Genomic DNA, 20,060 nt, shown 5'->3' on the forward strand with positions numbered 1-20,060 from the left:
CTCACGCAGTCTGTCCAGCTTGAGTGGAGCGAATGCGCACGCGCCAATTGCGCCTGCGAGGAAGAAGTCACGTGGCAGCCGGAAAGCGTGGCGGCTGCTGCTAGAGCCTTTCCCTTTACCGCACCCAAGGAGCTGGAGCGACAACAACGACGTCGTTTCCGTTTCCACCACCTCTTCCTGTTCCCGTCTTCGAGGACGCCGTGCTGGGCCAGTGTTAGCCTCCAGCCCTGGTTGTGGAAGACGACAGAAGTCATGGCGATGTTTGAGCAGATGAGAGCCAACGTGGGCAAGTTGCTCAAGGGTATCGACAGGTCTGAGCCCGGTCGGAGGAAGCGCTCTGGCCAAGCGGGGCGGAGGAGAGGGTTTTCCGGAGACAGCAGGGGGTGTTCAGGGTCCTGGGCTTGCCGCGGGGTGGGGTTTCTCTATCCTCCTGGAGGAGGAGATGCTTAAAGAAACGGCACTGAGCTGGGGGTAGTGGCTCACGCCTGTGATCCTAGCACTTTGGGAGGCCGAGGTAGGTGGGTCGCCTGAGCCCAGGAGTTAGAGACCAGCCTGGGCAACAGCCAAACCCCGTCTCTAAAAGAAAGAAACAAAAGCACTGCAAAGGCCTAGAAGCGAGAGAATCTTGGTACCACTCAGTCTCTTCGTAAATTGCCTTAAGGTTTCCTTCTCTGCTCCGCCTCCTTTGAGTGCCTCTTAATCTCTCCCTTCTCTGCTCCTTAAGTCATTCATTCTCCACACGTTTACTGAAATAAACTGTCAGTGCTAGGCAATGCTGGGAACCACAGGCGAATCAGACAGCGGCCGATCATGCCTTCACGGTCTGAGTTCCCTTTCCATAAGGGAGACAAACCTGACAGCAGACAGCGATAGCCGGGAGAGGTTAGAACTGAAATGGGGGAAGCAAAGGCCAGAGTGTTCAGATGGACATGGAGGAAGTAGGCAGCGAGGTAGGCAGGAGAGGATGGGGCTGGATCAGGGTGGAGGCCTGAGCAGGGGAGGAAAGGGTGAGTAGCAGAGACATTCAGGAGGCCAGGTGTACAAGCTGCAGTGACTGACTGGCTCAGAGGTTGAGGAGGCATCCTAGGGAAGAGCCAGGGCTCCAGTGGAGTTTAGAGCTTAGGCGAGAGGTCTGGGATAAGAATAAGTTTTACTAGAGATTATACTGGACATAATTCACTACCTGGATAGAGCAAGTGGCCATTGCCAGATTTAGAGGGGAAGGGCGGGAGGAGCAGGTTACAGTGGCCCCTTGCTCCATAAGGCGGCTGGCCTCAGCTTCTGTTTCCTCTGTGCTCACCTATCTTGATTCTCCTTTAGGTACAATCCTGAGAACCTGGCCACCCTGGAGCGCTATGTAGAGACGCAGGCCAAGGAAAATGCCTATGATCTGGAAGCCAACCTGGCTGTCCTGAAGCTGTAAGTGTCTAGCTCTCTGTCTACACTCCCATTGCAGCAACTAGCAGGGTGCCACTCCCAGTACAGGGCAAGGGGGTGGCTGGTAGTATCCTGCACAGTGCAGCATCTCTTGGTGTGCAAGACTAGGAAGCCAAGGAAGTTGGGACAGGAGGAGGGATGGTTTTTGAAAAATCAATTGCCGGGCGCGGTGACTCACGCCTGTTATCCCAGCACTTTGGGAGGATGAGGCAGGCGGATCACCTGAGGTAGGGAGTTTGAGACCAGCCTGGCCAACACGGAGAAACCCCATCTTTACTAAAAAATACAAAATTAGCCGGGCGTGGTGGCACATGACTGTAATCCCAGCTACTCGGGAGGCTGAGGCAGGAGAATTGCTTGAACCCAGGAGGCGGAGATTGTGGTGAACCGAGATTGCACCATTGCACTCCAGCCTGGGCAACAAGAGCGAAACTCCGTCTCAAAAATAATAATAAAAAATCAATTAGGGTGGCCGCAGGGGCTCATGCCTGTAATCTCAGCACTTTGGGAGGCTGAGGCGAGAGACTCACTTGAGCCAAAGAGTTCGAGACCATCCATGGTAACATAGCGAGACCCGACTCTATAAAAAAATTTAAAAATTAATGTAGCGGTGTGTGGCTGTAGTTCCAGCTACTTGAGAGGCTGAGGTGGAAGGATCACTTAAGCCTGGAAGATTGAGGTGCAGTGAGCCATGATAGTGCCACTGCACTCCAGCCTGGGGGACAGAGTGAGACCCCTCTTTTTAAAAAAAAAAAAAAGAATTACCAATTTGGGTGACATGGCACAACCCTGTCTCTACAAAAATTAGCTGGGCCCAGTGGCGCACGGCTGTAGTCCCAGCTACTTGGGAGGCTGAGGCAGGAGAATTTCTTGAGCCTGGGAGGCAGAGGTTGCAGTGAGCCAAGATCATACCACTGCACTCCAGCTTGGGCGACAGAGTGAGACCCTGTCTCAAAAATAAATAAAGATTAATTACAGAACACATGTACAGGCTAATACATTAAGCAAACATGTAGTTTAACAAATCATTATAAATGAAAGCCTACATAATCACCATTTATGTTGCAAAGTTATTGCTAGCACCACAGGCTCTTTGCCCCATATGCTCCATGCCAACCAATTCCCCTGCTCCCCCATGCTCTCATGGCCTGGCTTTATGTGATGGTTTACTATGCATGCATACATCTGGCTCAGCTCAGCTCAGGTTTCCCTGCTTTGAACTTGATACAGATGGAGTGCATACAACACAAACTCTTCTGCATTTGCCATTTGCTACTCAGCACTGGGTTTGTGAGATCCATCCAGTGTTTTTGTTTTGTTTTGTTTTTGATATGGCTGCAGTTTGTTGTCATGGATGTATAGCTCTCCACTGTGTCACTTGTGTGGCTGTCCTAATGATCTCTTCTGGCTGTTGATGGACATGTGGGTTCTTTGTGCCTTTTTTTTTTTTTTTTTTTGGAGACAGGATCTTCTTCTGTTGCCCAGGCGCTGGAGTACAGTGGTACAGTCATGGCTCACTGCAGCCTCAGCCTTCTGGACTCAAGCGATTCTCCCGCCTCAGCCTCCTGAATAGCTGGGACTACAGGCATGCACCACCATGCCCAGCTAATTTTACTTGGGTGCTTTCTTTCTTTGCTTTTTTTTTTTTTTTTTTTTTTTTTGAGACAGGGTCTCACATTCTTGCCCAGGCTAGAGTGCCTTGGCGTGATCTCATGATCTCAACTCAGTGCATCCTTTGCCTCCCAGGTTCATGTGATCCTCCTGCCTCGGCCTTCTAAGTAGCTGTGACTAGAGGTACGTATCGGGGGGCCTGCCCCGATAATCACGTAGGTTCTTTTCTATTTTCCTAAGCGTCGGCTGGCTTGAGAAATAAAAGGACAGAGTACAAAAGAGAGAAATTTTAAAGTTGGGCGTCCGGGGGAGACATCACACATTGGTAGGATCCGTGATGCCTCACAAGCCACAAAAACCAGCAAGTTTTTATTAGGGATTTTCAAAAGGGGAGGGAGTGTGCGAATAGGTGTGGGCGACAGACATCAGGTACTTAACAGGGTAATAGAATATCACAAGGCAAGTGGAGGCAGGGCGAGATCACAGGACCACAGGACCAAAGCGAAATTAAAATTGCTAATGAAGTTTTGGGCACCATTGTCATTGATAACATCTTATCAGGAGACAGGGTTTTGAGATCAACTGGTCTGACCAAAATTTATTAGGCGGGAATTTCCTCTTCCTAATAAGCCTGGGAGCGCTATGGGAGATGAGTTTATTTCACCTCTGCAATCTCGACCATAAGAGACAGGTACGCCCCGGGGGGGCCAGTTCAGAGACCTACCCCTAGGTGTGCATTCTCTTTCTCAGGGACGTTCCATGCTGAGAAAAAGAATTCAGCGATATTTCTCCCATTTGCTTTTGAAAGAAGAGAAATATGGCTCTGTTCTGCCTGGCTCACCGGTGGTCAGAGTTTAAGATTATCTTATTCCCTGAACAGTTGCTGTTATCCTGTTCTTTTTTCAGGGTGCCCACATTTCATATTGCTCAAACACACATGCTGTACAATTTTTGTAGTTAACGCAATTATTACAGGGTCCTGGAATGATATACATCCTCCTCAGCTGACAGGATTAAGAGATTAAAGTAAAGACAGGCATAGGAAATCACAAGGGTATTGATTGGGGAAGTGATAAGTGTCCATGAAATCTTTACAATTTATGTTTAGAGATTGCAGTAAAGACAGGCATAAGAAATCACAAAAGTATTAATTTGGGGAACTAATAAATGTCCATAAAATCTTCACAATCCACGTTCTTCTGTCATGGCTTCAGCCGGTCCCTCCGTTTGGGGTCCCTGACTTCCCGCAACAGGTACGCACCACCATACCCAGCTAATTTTTGTATTTTTAGTAGAGACGGGGTTTTGCCATGTTAGCCAGGCTGGTCTCGAACTCCTGACCTCAGGTGATCCACCCGCCTTGGCCTCCCAAAGTGCTGGGATTACAGGCGTGAGCCACTGCACCCAGCCTAATTTTTGTATTTTTAGTAGAGACGGGGCTTTGTCATGTTGGCCAGGCTGGTCTCAAACTCCTGATCTCAGGTGATCCGCCCATCTCGGCCTCCCAAAGTGCTGGGATTACAGGCTTGAGCCACCCACCTACCCACGCCCCCTGCCACCTTCTGTTGTCCTCTTTTGCAAGGGAGGAAACTGTCAGCCCCTCAATTTCCTTTCTCTGCTCCTCAGCCTTTCAGTGCCTCTTAATCTCTCTCTTCTCTGCTCCTTGTGTCATAAATAAGCAGTCCAAGGTCACTCAGCAGGGAAGTTTAAACCGAGGCAGTCTGGCTCTGGTTCCTTAGCCACTACTCCAGACCGCTGCTGCTGTTCTCATTTGTTTATAAATCACTTAGCAGTGTCTGCCCCATTGGGTAGTTGTGAGCATTAACTGTCCCTGTTCACAGAGGAGAAAAATAGGCTCAGGGAGGTGAAGGTTACACAGCTGGGAAGCACTGGGACTGGGATTGGAACCCAGGCATGTCCAATTCCCAAACTCCAGAATAAAGCAGCTGCCTGGCACCTGGTGAGGATTGGGGACTTGGAGGTGCCACTGTGGCCACGTCTCTTGTTCTTTTTCTTAGGTACCAGTTCAACCCAGCCTTCTTTCAGACCACGGTCACTGCCCAGATCCTGCTGAAGGCCCTCACCAACCTGCCGCACACAGACTTCACCCTGTGCAAGTGCATGATCGACCAGGCACATGTATCCTTCCAGCACTGGGGCCGGGGGGTGTGTGGAAAGGGGCCAGAGTCAAGGTGCATGAATTCCCAGGGAGGTGGTCTGTGGGGGCATCCACAAACAACCAGTGCCTGCTCTGGTCCAGCGTGGCAAGGTGCTGGACCGTGCTGGGACACTGTGGTGACTGAGACAGTCCTGGGCCCTGTCTTCACAAAGTTGTCGCAGTCCAGTGAAGAGTCAGTGATAGACTGGAGTGGTCAGGGTTGGGTTACAAGAGTCACAGCAGCCGGGCACAATGACTCACACCTCTAATCCCGGCACTTTGAGAGGTCAAGGTGGGTGGATCACCTGAGGTCAGGAGTTCGAGACCAGCCTGGCCAACATGGCGAAACCCCATCTCTATTAAAATACAAAAAATTAGCCAGGCACAGTGGCACACACCTATAGTCCCAGCTACTCAGGAGGCTGAGGCAGGAGGATCACTTGAAGCTGGGAGGTGGAGGTTGCAGTGAGCCGAGATTGCGCCACTGCACTCCACCCTGGGTGACACAGTGAGACTCTGTCTCAAAAAAAAAAAAAAGAGCCAGAGCAGGCACCTGACCATTTGGGTGGGGGAATATGTGGACATGAACACAGCCATCTGTATTTACATTCTATAGAACAATGTCTGGAAAGGTGGAAGGGTACCCAAGAATTGCAAATGACTGTTACCTCCCAGGAAGGATGGCTGTGAGACAGGGGAGGGAAGACCTATTTTGCCACTGTTCACTCTTCTGTATTTTTAAGTAGAAACTGTATAAACCAGGGCCTCCTGGAGGAGAGAACATCTAAAACATAACGAGTTAGGTGAAGGTGTAGGCAAAGGTGATCCAGGCAGAGAGGACACTCATGGGCTAAAGGAAGCAGAGCTCGGTGCTGTCTTTCGGGAATAGTAGAGGAAGCCTGACATAGGAATGATTTAAGGTGGGGTTTTTGTTGTTGTTGTTTTATTTTATTTATTTTGTTTTTTTTTTTTGAGACGGAGCCTTGCTCTGTCACCCAGTCTGGAGTGCAGTGGCGTGATCTCGGCTTCCTGCAACTTCCACCTCCCAGGTTCAAGCTATTCTCCTGTCTCAGCCTCCTGAGCAGCTGGGACCACAGGTGCATGCATGCCACCACGCCCAGCTAATTTTTGTATTTTTATTAGAGATGGGGTTTTGCTATGTTGGCCAGGCTGCTCTCGAACTCCTGACCTCAGGTGATCCACCCGCCTCAGCCTCCCAAAGTGATAGGATTACAGATGTGAGCCACTGTGCCCAGCCTATAGGTTTTATTTTATTAGTAATAATAGTAGATTTTTTTGTTAATATTTTCTTTTTTTTTTTTTTTTGAGTTGGAGTCTTGCTCTGTCATCCAGGCTGGAGTGCAAAGGCGTGATCTTGGCTCACTACAACCTCCTCCTCCCGGGTTCAAGTGATTCTCCTGCCTCAGCCTCCCAAGTAGCTGGGACTATAGGCACGTGCCACCACACCCAGCTGCTTTTCGTATGTTTAGTAGAGATGGGGTTTCGCTATGTTGGCCAGGCTGGTGTCGAATTCCTGACCTCAGGTGATCCACCCGCCTTGGCCTCCCAAAGTGCCAGGATTACAGGCGTGAGCCACCAGGACTGGCATGTCATTTCTCATCTTTTGCCATTACAAACAGTCCTGCAGCCAACATCCTTTCTCCTGCATACACCTGCAGGAGAAATAAGCTGGCTTCCTTTTCCAGCTCTTTTTCTGAGCTGAAGCTTTGGAAGAAAGCAGCCAGAAGAAGGTAGGTGGGGAGGGGTGATCTAGGGCCCAACCTTAGGCTCCGAGGCCAGTTTTCCTTAATGCTTCCTCCTCCCAGCAAGAAGAACGGCCAATCCGACAGATTTTGTACCTCGGGGACCTGCTGGAGACCTGCCATTTCCAGGCCTTCTGGGTAACTTCCCTGGGGTCCAGGGGCAGGGGAGATGGCAGGGCCATGTGGAGCTGAGTGCTAAAAGTAACAACGGTGCACACTGACTGGCTTCCTGCTTTGGCGGTGGGCTCAGTGCTCTGCATGTGTGTGTTTGTGGAATTATCATCCTCTCGCGGAGCGCGTACTCACAGGTCATCCCCGTGCCCACAGGCTGAGGCCGACCCTTTCCCCTCTCTCCCGTCTTTCCATTGAGCCCTCTAGTACACACCGTTGATCAGAAGTCCTCCAGTGGCTGGGTGTAGTGACTCACCCCCGTGATTCCAGTACTTGTGGAGGCCAAGGTGGGAGGATTGCTTGAGGCCAGGAGTTCCAGACCAGTGAGCAACATAGTGAAACCTCATCTCTACAAAATTGAAAATTAATTGGGTGTGGTGGCATGTGCCTGTACTCCCAGCTACCCAGGAGGCTAAGGTGGGAGGATCGCTTGAGGCTGCGAGTGAGCCGTGATCACACCACTGCACTCCAGCCTGGGCAACAGAGCAAGACCCTGTCTCAAGAAAGAGAAATTCTCCGTCTCTTCTACCTGTCTGACATGCTCTGCCCTTCTTGCTCTAACTGGAACCTGGTCCCCCACTTCTGCAGCCCCCTAAGTGGGAGGCTAGATCACCTCCTGGCTCCTATCTCTTCTGATACCCTCAGTCTTTTTTGTTGTTTTTTGTTTGTTGGTTGGTTGGTTGGTTTTTTTGAGATGGAGTCTCACGCTGTTGCCTAGGCTGTAGTACAGTGGCACGATCTTGGCTCACTGCAACCTCTGCCTCCGGGTTCAAGTGATTCTCCTGTCTCCCAAGTAGCTAGTACTACAGGCACACGCCATCATGCCCAACTAAATTTTATATGTATTTTTTATTTTGTTTTATTTTTGAGACAGAGTCTCAGTCTTGCCCAGGCTGGAGTGCAGTGGCGCGATCTTGGCTTACTGCAACTGCCGCCTCCCGAGTTCAACTGATTCTCGTGCCTCAGCCTCCTAAGTGGCTGGGGTTACAGGCATGTGCCATCACAGTGGCTAATTTTTGTATTTTTAGTAGAGACAGGGTTTTGCCATGTTGTCCAGGATGGTCTTGAATTCCTGACCTCAGGTGATCTGCCTGCCTCAGCCTCCCAAAGTGCTGGGATTATAGGCGTGAACCACCACGCCGGGCCAGAAACCCCCAGTTTTGAAGTGTGTGTGTCATCACTTCCTGCCCGGTATCAGTCCCTCTGGTGACTGCTCTTTGTTTCTTGAAGAATTCAGCCCCTGGCTGGCCACGGTGGCTGAACGCCTGTAATCCCAGCAGTTTGGGAGGCCGAGGCAGGTGGATCACCTGAGGTCGGGAGTTCGAGACCAGCCTGACCAATGTGGAGAAATACTGTCTTAACTAAAAATACAAAATTAGCTGGGTGAGGTGGCACATGCCTGTAATCCTAGCTACTCGGGAGGCTGAGGCAGGAGAATCACTTGAACCCGGTGGGTTCAACCTCACCCAGAGGTTATGGTGAGCTGAGATCACGCCATTGCACTCCAGCCTGGGTGACAGAGAGAGACTCCATCTCAAAAAAAAAAAAAAATTCAGCTCCTTCTCACTGGTGCTCTCTACCACTCCTGCCCTAATTCTTAGATGCTTAGAAAGTAACACAGAGGATCCTTTGACCACCCAGGCCTCTGGGTCCCTTGCTCTCTTGGCCAGCTATCTTGTACTACACCTGACCTCAGCCCTTCTCTTCCAATCATACCCCAGGCCAGTTCTCTGCACATTAGACCTCTGAGGCATTTATTTTCTTTCTTTTTTTTTTTTTTTCTTTTTTTTTTTTTTTGTTTGAGACAGTGTCTCGCTGTGTCACCCAGGCTGGAATGCAGTGGCACAATCTCAACTCACTGCAACCTCCGCCTGCTGGGTTCAAGCAATTTTTCTGTCTCAGCCTCCCAGGTAGCTGGGACTACAGGCATGCACCACCCCGCCTGGCTAATTTTTGTATTTTTAGTAGAGACGGGGTTTCACCATGTTGGCCAGGCTGGTCTCGAACTACTGACCTCAAGTGATCTGCCCGCCTTGGCCTTCCAAAGTGCTGGGACTACAGGTGTCAGCCATCACGCCCGGCCCTCTGAGGCATTTTTAAAAATTAATACTGATACTTGGGTCCTCCCTCACAGAGTCTGATGTAATTGGTTCAGTGTAGCCTAGGCCTTGGGATTTTAAAAGGTTACCCTGGGTGATTTGGACATCTGGCCAATGTTGGGAGCCACTGCCGTCACCAATAATGGCTCCCCTCCTCCCCCTGTGAGTTTCCAGCATCTCCACTCTCTGACCAGTTCCTCCTAGCTTCTCAGCTCACCCCCACAGGGTCTCCATCCCCACATTCTTGGGCCTGACCATTAGCTCCAACCCTCTTTCTCAGCAGGCTTCTCTGTTCCACTTCCTTCTCTTAAATCGCATGTGCTGGCTGGGCATGGTGGCTCACACCTGTAATCCCAGCACTTTGGGAGGCCGAGGTGGACGGATCGCCTGAGGTCAGGAGTTCGAGACCAGCCTGACCAACGTGGGGAAACCCCATCTCTACTAAAAATACAAAGTTGGCCGGGCGTGATGGCGCATGCCTGTAATCCCAGCTACTCGGGAGGCTGAGGCAGGAGAATTGCTTGAACCCGGGAGGCGGAGATTGCGGTGAGCTGAGATCATGCCATTGCACTCCAGTCTGAACAAGAGCGAAACTCCATCTCAAAAAAAAAAAAAAAAAGTCGCATGTGCCTCCCCTGTCCCCAGCTGCAGCTACAGTCTTGCTTCCTTCCCCAACTCCTGGACGTTTCCTCATGCTTTATCTGTCTCCCTTTCTTCTCACCTCAACTTATGATCTGGCTTCTTGTCTCGGGAGAAAATAGAAGCAGCCACTGTAGAAATTGCACCCGTTCCTATCCCAGACCCTGACATTTTATGTGCAGCTGACTGCATACTTTTTTTATGTTAATGTTAATTCTTAAACATTTTATTTTTTATTCAAGTAAGAAATTATTGATTAGCTTCAGTTAATCCCACAAAGAAAATGATCAAATGCTTAAAATAATAGTTTACTAGTTCTACAACTGTTCTCACTAGCAAACTAGCAAATGAGATGTGTTGGAGATCTTAGACCTATTCCATGTAACAGACAGGTTTTTTTTGTTTGTTTGTTTTGTTTTGTTTTGTTTTTTGAGACAGGGTCTCACTCTGTCGCCCAGGCCGCAGTGCAGTGATGCAAACACAGCTCACTGCAGCTTTGACCTCCCAGGCTCAAGTGATCCCCGCACTTCAGCCTCCTGAGTAGGTGGGACTACAGGCCCACGCCACCACGCCTGGCTACTTTTTGTATTTGTAGTAGAGGTTGGATTTCACCATGTTGACCAGGCTGGTCTTGAACTTCTGGCCTCAAGTGATCCTCCTGCCTCGCCTCCCAAAGTGCTAGGATTACAGGTTGAGCCACCACGCCCAGCCACAAATCTGGATTTCTGCCCACCTCACTGGCTACACCTTCCCGGCATCCATGTGGAGGATTCCCTCCCTTTTGTTGGAGAGAACCTATACCACAGAGCTAACCTTTGAGCAGAAATCTGAAGGAGGTGAGGGTGGTAGCCGTGGAGGAGAATTCCACACACAGGCCCTGAGGTGGGCGGGTGTCTGGCGGGTTTGGGGAGCAGCAGGGAAGTCCCTGTGGCTGGAGCAGGGTGAGTGAGGAGCGAGTAGGTGGAGGTGAGGGCACAGAGGTGACAGGCAGATTCTGTGTGGCCTAATGGGCTATGGTAGGAAAATTGGCCTTTTCTCTGCGTGAGACAGAAGCAAGGGGAGGTGGCTGAATACACTTAGCCAATATGTGTCTGCCCCCTTTCTCAGGGCTCTGGTTTCTGCCTGCCAGGTTCAAGCCTCACCTCCAGGATTTTGGGAAAATCATGTAGCTGCCCTGGTCTCCTCATCTCTAAAATGGATATAACTTACATCACATGGTTACACTTAGAAGAATGGCTATAGCATGTGGGGTCAGTGCTCAAAGTGGTAGCTGCTTTTTTTTTTTTTTTGAGATGGAGTATGGCTCTGTCGCCCAGGCTAGAGTGCAGTGATATGATCTTAGCTCGCTGCAACCTCTGCCTCCCAGGTTCAAGTGATTCTTCTGCCTCATCTTCCCAAGTGTCTGGGTTTACAGATTTCAGGCATCCACCACCACACCCGGTTTATTTATTTATTTATTTATTTATTTATTTATTTATTTTTTGAGATGGAGTCTCGTGCTGTCGCCCAGGCTGGAGTTCAGTGGCGCAATCTCAGCTCACTGCAACCTCTGCCTCCTGGGTTCAAGTGATTCTTCTGCCTCAGCATCCCGAGTAGCTGGGTCTGCAGGCACATGCCACCACGCCTGGCTAATTTTTTGTAGTTTTAGTAGAGACGAGGTTTCACCATGTTAGCCGGGATGCTCTCGGTCTCCTGACCTCATGATCGCCCGTCTCAGCCTCCCCAAGTGCTGGGATTACAGGTTTGAGCCACCACGCCCAGCCAGCCTTATTTCTGTTTTTTGTTTGTTTGTTTGTTGTTGTTTTGTTTTGTTTTGAGACAGAGCCTCCCTCTGTCGCCCAGGCTGGAATGCAATGGTGTGATCTCGGCTCACCACAACCTCCATCTCCTGGGTTCAAGCGATTCTCCTGCTTCAGCCTCCTGAGTAGTTGGGATTACAGAAATGTGCCACCACGCCCTGCTAATTTTGTAATTTTAGTAGAGTCAGGGTTTCTCCACGTTGGTCAGGCTGGTCTTGAACTCCCAACCTCAGGTGATCCGCCCGCCTCAGCCTCGCAAAGTGCTGGGATTACAGGCATGAGCCACTGTGCCTGGCTAATTTCTTTATTTTTAGTAGAGACAGGGTTTCACCCTGTTGGCCAGGGTAGTCTCGAACTCCTGACCTCAAGTGATCCACCCACCTCAGCCTCCCAAAGTGCTGGGATTATAGGTGTGAGCCACCACACATGGCCTGGTAGCTTCTATTCTTGTTAACATTACTGAAGGGGTGGGTTGCCCCTCCACACCTGGGAGTGTTTCTCGTTAGGTGGAATGAGAGACTTGGAAAAGAGACACAGAGACAAAGTATAGAGAAAGAGAAAAGGGGGCCCAGGGGACCGCGTTCAGCACACGGAGGATCCCACCGGCCTCTGAGTTCCCTTAGTATTTATTGATCATTATTGGGTGTTTCTCGGAGAGGGGGATGTGGCAGGGTCATAGGATAGTAGTGGAGAGAAGGTCAGCAGGTAAACACGTGAACAAAGGTCTCTGCATCATAAACAAGGTAAAGAATTAAGTGCTTTGCTTTTGATGTGCATACACATAAACATCTCAATGCCTTGAAGAGCAGTATTGCTGCCCTCATGTCCCACCTCCAGCCCTAAGGCGGTTTCCCCCTATCTTAGTAGATGGAACATACAATCGGGTTTTACACGAGACATTCCATTGCCCAGGGACAGGCAGGAGACAGATGCCTTCCTCTTGTCTCAACTGCAAAGAGGCATTCCTTCCTCTTTTACTAATCCTCCTCAGCACAGACCCTTTACGGGTGTCGGGCTGGGGGACGGTCAGGTCTTTCCCTTCCCATGAGGCCATATTTCAGACTATCACATGGGGGGAAACCTTGGACAATACCTGGCTTTCCTAGGCAGAGGTCCCTGCGGCCTTCCGCAGTGTTTGTGTCCCTGGGTACTTGAGATTAGGGAGTGGTGATGACTCTTAAGGAGCATGCTGCCTTCAAGCATCTGTTTAACAAAGCACATCCTGCACAGCCCTTAATCCATTTAACCCTGAGTTGACACAGCACATGTCTCAGGGAGCACGGGGTAAGGTTACAGATTAACAGCATCTCAAGGCAGAAGAATTTTTCTTAGTACAGAATAAAACGGAGTCTCCTATGTCTACTTGTTTCTACACAGACACAGTAACAATCTGATCTCTCTTTCTTTTCCCCACACATTACTGATATGAACGTTGTTGATAGGTAAGATTACCAGTGTAGGCTGGGAGTGGTGGTTCACCCCTGTAGTCCCAACGCTTTGAGAGGCCAACGTGGGCAGATCACTTGAGCCCAGGAGTTTGAGATCAGCCTGGGCAATATAGTGAGACCTCGTCTATGTAACAACAGCAGCAACAAAATCTTAGCACTTCGGGGGGCTGAGGCAGGAAGATCACTTGAGCCCAGAAATTCAAGACCAGCCTGGGCAACGTAGTGAGACCCCATCTCTAAATAAATAAAAATAAAAGCAAATAATTTAAAAGAGTAAACATTGTGAACATCAATTCCCATCACAGCAAGCCCTGGATGAAAACATGGACCTCTTGGAAGGTATAACTGGCTTTGAAGACTCTGTCCGAAAGTGTAAGTCCCTCTCTGAGGCTGGGCTCCCCAAGGGGAAGGGGTAGGGAGTGGCAGCCAGGTCCGGGGGGACAGCTGCTCACCAGTTTTGTCTCTGACCTCCACAGTTATCTGCCATGTTGTGGGTATCACTTACCAGCACATCGACCGCTGGCTGCTGGCCGAGATGCTCGGGGATCTGTCGGGTAACGCCCTCTGGGTCCTGCTGCACAACTGGGAGGTTGGGGGTGGCTAGGGCAGTGGACCTCAGTCAGCTCCTCCAACGGGCCTGTCCGGGTCTCATCAGGTCAGCATGGAAGGCCCAGCCCAAGGAGGAAATAAGAACTTGGTATAAGACAGTCTCTGCCTTGAGGGAGATCCTATGCCATTTGCTCATTTATTTTGCATTAATTGAGTGCCTACCGTCTGTCGGGCAGTGTGCTAAACTGGGCGTGCAGCAGTAAACAGTGGGATGGTTCCAATTCATTCTCATGGAGGTAGCAAAGCACATGGCGACATGGAGGTGTCCAGTGGTGATTCATGTCATGAAGGAAAGCAAGACAGCTCACAGACCAGCGGCATCTGAGCCCTTACCTCCGTAGAGAGAGGCCCGTGGCCTGAGGTAGAGCAGAGGAGGATAGTAGAGCAGGGCCCTGACTTGTAACGTTCATGGGTAGCAAGGGTGTATGTGGCCAGAGCAGAGTAAGCATGGGCGAAAGTAGAGAGGTGGGGGTTGGAGGGGCATCTCCAGGTCATGTGGGGCCTCGGGAGGACCTTGTCCTTTCCCCTGACTGAGAAAGAGCCACCGGAGGGCTCTGAGCAGGGTAGGGCTCTGATCAGATGGATAGTTTTTAAAGATCTCCCCAAAAACAAAAAAAGAAAAAATAACTTATTTGCTTACTTTTGTAAAAAGAAACGTAGAAAATGAAGTCAAGAAACTAAGGAAGGCCGGGCGCAGTGGCTCGCGCCTGTAATCCAGCACTTTGGGAGGCCGAGGTGGGCGGATCATCTGTGGTCAGGAGTTCGAGACCAGCCTGCCCAACATGGTAAAACCCCCTCTCTACTAAAAATACAAAAAATTGCTGGGTGTGGTGGTGTGCACCTGTAATCCCAGCTACTTGGGAGGCTGAGGCAGGAGAATTGCTTCAACGCAGGAGGTGGAGGCTGCAGTGAGCTGAGATCGCACCATTGCACTGGTGATAAGATCGAAACTCCATCTAAAAAAAAAAAGAAACTAAGGAAGGCCACGTGTGATGGCTCATACCAGTGAGGGAGGCAGATCACGTGAGGTCAGGAGTTCGAGACCAGCCTGGCCAACATGGTGAAACCCCGTCTCTACTAAAAATACAAAAATTAGCTGGATGTGTTGGCATGTGCCTGTAATCCCAGCTATTCGGGAGGCTGAGGCAGGAGAACCGCTTGAACCCAGGAGCAGAGGTTGCAGTGAGCCAAGATCACACCACTGCATTCCAGTCTGGGCACTTTTAATAGAGATGGAGTTTGACCATGTTGGCCAGGCTGGTCTTGAACTCCTGACCTCAAGTGATCTGCCCACCTTGGCCTCCCAAAGTACTGGGATTACAGGTGTGAGCCGCTGCATCCAGCCAAGTAAAAGCTTTTTTTTTTTTTTTTTTTTTTTTTGAGGTGGAGTCTGGCTCTGTCACCCAGGCTGGAATGCAGTGGCATAGTCTCAGCTCACTGCAACCTCCTCCTCCTGGTTTCAAACAATTCTCCTGCCTCAGCCTTCCAAATAGCTGAGACTATAGGCCTTCGCCACCTCGCCCAGCTAATTTTTTATTTATTTATTTATTTTTTATTTTTTAGCAGAGGTGGGGTTTCACCACGTTGGCCAGGCTGGTCTTGAACTCATGAACTCAAGTGATCTGCCCACCTTGGCCTCCCAAAGTGCTGGGATTACAGGCGTGAGCCACCGTGCCTGGCCAAGTGGAAGCTAACTTTTATTGGACATTTTATGTCATGCATTATACTAAGTGCTTTATATCAGGTAGATGTTTTACATATTTAACAGTGAAAGGAAATTAAAGGATGTGAACATGGCTTAGAATTGAATATAAAAAGAATTACATGAACCTGTATCAAAATGATAATAGTCGCACAGAAAATTATTTCAGGTAACTGAACACTATTCTGGCCATACATCCTTACAGGCAGTTTTTTTTTTTTTTTTTTTGAGACGGAGTCTCGCTCTGTCGCCCAGGCTGGAGGGCAGTGGCGGGATCTCGGCTCACTGCAAGCTCCGCCTCCCGGATTCACGCCATTCTCCTGCCTCAGCCTCCCGCGTAGCTGGGACTACAGGCGCCCGCCACCACGCCCGGCTAATTTTTTGTATTTTTTAGTAGAGACGGGGTTTCACTGTGTTAGCCAGGATGGTCTCGATCTCCTGACCTCGTGATCCGCCCGTCTCGGCCTCCCAAAGTGCTGGGATTACAGGCGTGAGCCACCGCGCCCGGCCCAGTTTTTTTTTTTCTTTTCCTTTTAGAGATGGGGGTCTTACTTTGTTGTGCAGGCTGATCTCAAACTCCTGTGCTCAAGCGATCCTCCCACCTCAGCCTCCCAAAGTGCTGGGATTACTGGTGCGAGCCACCGCACCTGGCCCTGGCCAGCATATTTTCTAAGGGCAAAAAAAGTGTATTGTGGCCAGGCACGGTGGCTCACACCTGTAATCCCAGCACTTTGGGAGGCCAAGGTGGGCGGATCACCTGAGGTCGGGAGTTCGAGACCAGCCTGACCAACATGGAGAAACCCCGTCTCTACTAAAAATACAAAATTAGCCAGGCGTGGTGGCGCATGCCTGTAATCCCAGCTACTCGGGAGGCTGAGGCAGGAGAATTGCTTGAACCTGGGAGGCGAAGGTTGCAGTGGGCCAAGATTGCGCCATTGCACTCCAGCCTGAGCAACAAGAGCAAAAACTCCGTCTCAAAAAAAAAAAAAAAAAGTGTGTTGTTTCTGGTAATGGTCATGTCATAATTTTGCAACCGTTTCATATAGGTTGTGGGAAAAGGTAGATAAATACGCTGCTCTTGTTAGGAACCAAAATTTGCCCAGGGAGAGAAAAGAGGAATAGAAATTAAGGCAGAAGCCCCACGATGAGGCTGAAAGAGCTCACAGGCTCCCTCTGGCGGCCATTCAGAGAATGACCCGTGGAAGGGCAGGGGCGGGAGCAAGGAGACCAGGCCAGCTGCTGCTGTCCAGGAGATGTCAGTGGGCAAGGGGGGCTGCCCTGGCTTCCTGAGCCATGACTCTGTTGCCTCTCAGTCCCCTGGAACTGTGGGATCAGGCTGACTGAAGCCCCTCGCTGCCCCTGTCACCTGCAGACAGCCAGCTAAAGGTGTGGATGAGCAAATACGGCTGGAGTGCCGATGAGTCGGGGCAGATCTTCATCTGTAGCCAAGAAGAGAGCATTAAACCCAAGAACATTGTGGAGAAGATTGACTTTGACAGTGAGTGGTGACCCACGGCCTCGGGCTTTGGGGCTAAGGGGGTGCCCCTCAAGGGAGGCCGAGGCAGGGGCCCAGAGGACCTGGGTAGATCTGCTTGTGTTCTGGGCTGGGAAGTCTGCACCTGCCAGATTCCATTCACCTTGTGTCTCGGGGCTCCCGCCCAGGAGGAATAGTGGGGAGCTGGGTGATCTTCCCTGGAACTTCTAGGCCCTGTGTCCTGCCCCATGGCACTCAGCAAGACTTCCTGGGGCCCAGCGGGGCCTCACAGGGGGTCTCTGCACCCTTATTTGTCCCTGAGGCCTGTCTCGTTGGCCATCTTTTATTCTTGGGGTGCCCAAGCCTCATGTGCAGACTTGGAATCCGGTGAACAGTAGGAATCTTGATTCTCTAGTTTGGGTGATTCCACATTTTTGTGCCTCAGTTTTCTCATCTAAAAAATGGGGACGACTGCAACAGTAACTATGATAAACACTGTGTAAGTCCTTACACTTACATCATTTGATCCTCAGTTGCTAAGTGATATAAATAGTATCATACCTACCTCATGGCATCATAAGTGTGAGTGCATGTATAACACTTAGCAAAGAGCTAAGTGACCACACAGTTCATTAAATGTTCATTATGACCATCGTCTACACACATGTAACTAACACAGGCTCAACTGCTTGCTCAACTAAAAAGATTGCAGTGGCTACTCCGGCAGCGGGGGCTGCTTCACTGCCGCTCATCATGGCACTGAGCAGATGTCCTGGAGCCAGGGAGAAAAGCACAGGCGGGCTGCTGCCTTCATCCCGGGTCTCCCCCACCCGCTTGAGTGTGATTCAGGTGTTTTAAAGATGTGTTTGGTACAACGTGGTTTCTTAACACAAACCAGCTAATTTTGTACTTAACTGGGGAACAGCATTGAGCAGGCAGCCATCTGCGCACTTGCAGCCTGTGGTATCTCACCTCTAAACGCCGCGTGACTGCTGTGTCAGGGTTCTCAGTGAGAACTCCAGCAAAAGATTCTGTAGTGAGGAAAGGGCCTCCTTTCTTCTCCCCTTTGGCTTCTGTCGCCCCACCCCACCTTCCTGACCTTTTAGGTCACAGGTGGAGAGGGCAGTGCTGAGTCAACAAGGAAGAGGAGGAGGAAGGTGTGAATCTCAGGGAAGTAGGAGCCCAGCCCTGCCGGGGGAGTAGATGGGAGGGTTCCCTCTGTCTCAGTCCTGGCTCCATTGCTCTGTGTCCTGGGTCAAACAGGGTAGGTTCAAAATACTCAGGAGGCTGAGGCAGGAGAATCACTTGAACCCAGAAGGTGGAGGTTGCAGTGAGCCAAGATCGCTCCACTGCACTCCAGCCTGGGCAACAGAATGAGACTGTGTCTCAAAAAAAAAACTTAAGAGTATCCTGCAAATAGTACATAGTAAATATTATCATGTAGGTAATTACAACAACACTTCCTTGGCACTTTGTTCTAAGCACCTCGTTTGGTCCTACAATCCTATAAGGTAGGTGCTTCTTAAAGATAGGAAGGCGATGCTCAGAGATGTTCAGTAACTTGTCCAAGTGACCCAGCTGTTAATTGGCAGAGCTGGGATTTGAACCTAGCCCTCCTTGCTCCAGAGTCCATCTTTTTAAAATACTGCACTAAACTGCCTTTGTGATGGTAACCGGGGCCTGGAAGGAGTTTATGATCTCCCCCTAAAGAATTGTGGGTGCTGTAGCAGGTGGCTGGAGGTTTGTCTCCCGCCCTTCTCACCTTCAGTCTGGTCTCTCTTTCCCCACAGGTGTGTCCAGCATCATGGCCTCCTCCCAGTAACTTCAGGTGTTTAATAAAGATGTGTTGACTCGGCCCTACTGTCTCCTCCCTGGCTTCCTGCCTCTGCCCCTTGCCCACCAGAGGGAGCCCAGGAGCAGGCCTCTGCTCTGGGTTGGCCCCCCCACCGTACCCCCAGCCCCCACCACACCACACCCCATGGCGGGGTTTCCGCCTCCTTTTTCCCCCTGCTTCGACTTCCTCCCTTGCCCCACCCTACTTTCCTGACCTTTTAGGTCTTGGGTGGGGAGGGCAGCATTGAGTCAGCAAGGAGGAGGGAGTATGAATGGGATGTGGCAGCTCAGCCCTGTGGTGGAGGCTGAGCACCTCTGGGAGGAGTGAAGGTGAAGTTTCCCTCTGTCTTGATGGTGGCTCTTGCTTTGTGACCTTGGTCAAGGGACTGTGCCTCTTTTTTTTTTTTTTTTTTTTTTAGACGAAGTCCCGCTCTGTCGCCCAAGGCTGGAGTGCAGTCGCGCGATCTCGGCTCACTGCACGCTCCACCTCCTGGGTTTATGCCGTTCTCCTGCCTCAGCCTCCAAAGTAGCTGGGACTACAGGCGCCCGCCACCATGCTTGGCCAATTTCTTGTATTTTTAGTAGACGGGGTTTCACCGTGTTAGCCAGGATGGTCTTGATCTCCTGACCTTGTAATCCGCCCGCCTCGGCCTCCCAAAGTACTGGGATTACAGGTGTGAGCCACCGCGCCCAGCCGGGACTGTGCCTCTCTAATTCTCAGTTTCTTCATCTGCAGAAGGGGAAGAATAATGCACCCTTCTGAAACCTGTGAGGGTGTCTCCAGCCCTTGCCAGTAAAGGCCTGAGATTGGGGCCTGGCCTGTCCTGTCCTTGCTCTTAGAAAATGTGAGCCACAGGCCGGGTGCAGTGGTTCACGCCTGTAATCCCAACACTTTGGGAGGCCAAAGCAGGAGAATTGCTTGAGCCCCAGAGTTTGAGACCAGCCTGGGCGACAGAGTGGGACTCCGTCTCAAATTTTTTTTTTTTTTTTTTTTTTTTTTTTTCAGAGACAGAGTCTCACTCTGTCGCCCAGGCTGGAGTGCAGTGGTGCGATCTCAGCTCACTGCAACCTCTGCCTCCCAGGTTGAAGCAATTCTTCTGCCTCAGCCTCCCAAGTAACTGGGACTACAGGCACACACCTCCACGCCCGGCTAATTTTCTTGTATTTTAGTAGAGATGGGGTTTCATCGTGTTGCCCAGGCTGGTCTCGAACTCTTGGGCTCAGGCAGTCTCCCTGCTTCGACCTCCCAGAGTGCTAGGAATACACACGTGAGCCACCACGCCTGACCAAAAAGTTTATTTTAAATAGCTAGGCATG

At 50.5% G+C, this 20,060-nt stretch overlaps 1 protein-coding gene across 3 annotated transcripts; it reads left to right on the forward strand.

Moving 5' to 3' along the window:
* The first annotated feature begins 137 nt into the window (after positions 1-137).
* EIF3K (eukaryotic translation initiation factor 3 subunit K) lies at positions 138-18,766 on the forward strand. Of its 3 annotated transcripts, XM_055369301.2 has the most exons (9): positions 138-301; positions 1,321-1,419; positions 3,184-3,231; positions 5,067-5,187; positions 7,033-7,107; positions 13,431-13,497; positions 13,602-13,679; positions 16,809-16,934; positions 18,701-18,766. In XM_055369301.2, exons 4-9 carry the CDS (start codon positions 5,170-5,172, stop codon positions 18,730-18,732), a joined length of 396 nt encoding a protein of 131 aa, XP_055225276.1. In that variant the 5' UTR covers positions 138-301; positions 1,321-1,419; positions 3,184-3,231; positions 5,067-5,169; the 3' UTR covers positions 18,733-18,766. The 3 variants fall into 3 exon arrangements, with proteins under 3 accessions (XP_055225276.1, XP_018871024.1, XP_018871025.1); XM_019015479.3 differs by lacking the exon at positions 3,184-3,231 and having other exon boundaries at positions 138-311; XM_019015480.4 differs by lacking the exon at positions 3,184-3,231.
* The last annotated feature ends 1,294 nt before the right edge of the window (positions 18,767-20,060 follow it).

Source organism: Gorilla gorilla, chromosome 20, assembly GCF_029281585.2.
Source record: "Gorilla gorilla gorilla isolate KB3781 chromosome 20, NHGRI_mGorGor1-v2.1_pri, whole genome shotgun sequence".
NCBI classification, from domain to species: Eukaryota; Metazoa; Chordata; class Mammalia; order Primates; family Hominidae; genus Gorilla; species Gorilla gorilla.

What these genes read in the sequence shown, in the direction of transcription:
- EIF3K (XM_019015479.3), top strand. Translation starts at nt 253, where the DNA reads ATGGCGATGTTTGAGCAGATGAGAGCCAACGTGGGCAAGTTGCTCAAG. An exon ending in GCCATTTCCAGGCCTTCTGG is followed by an intron (nt 7,108 to 13,430) that starts GTAACTTCCCTG and finishes TTCCCATCACAG; the next exon opens with CAAGCCCTGGATGAAAACAT. An exon ending in GGAGAAGATTGACTTTGACA is followed by an intron (nt 16,935 to 18,700) that starts GTGAGTGGTGAC and finishes CTTTCCCCACAG; the next exon opens with GTGTGTCCAGCATCATGGCC.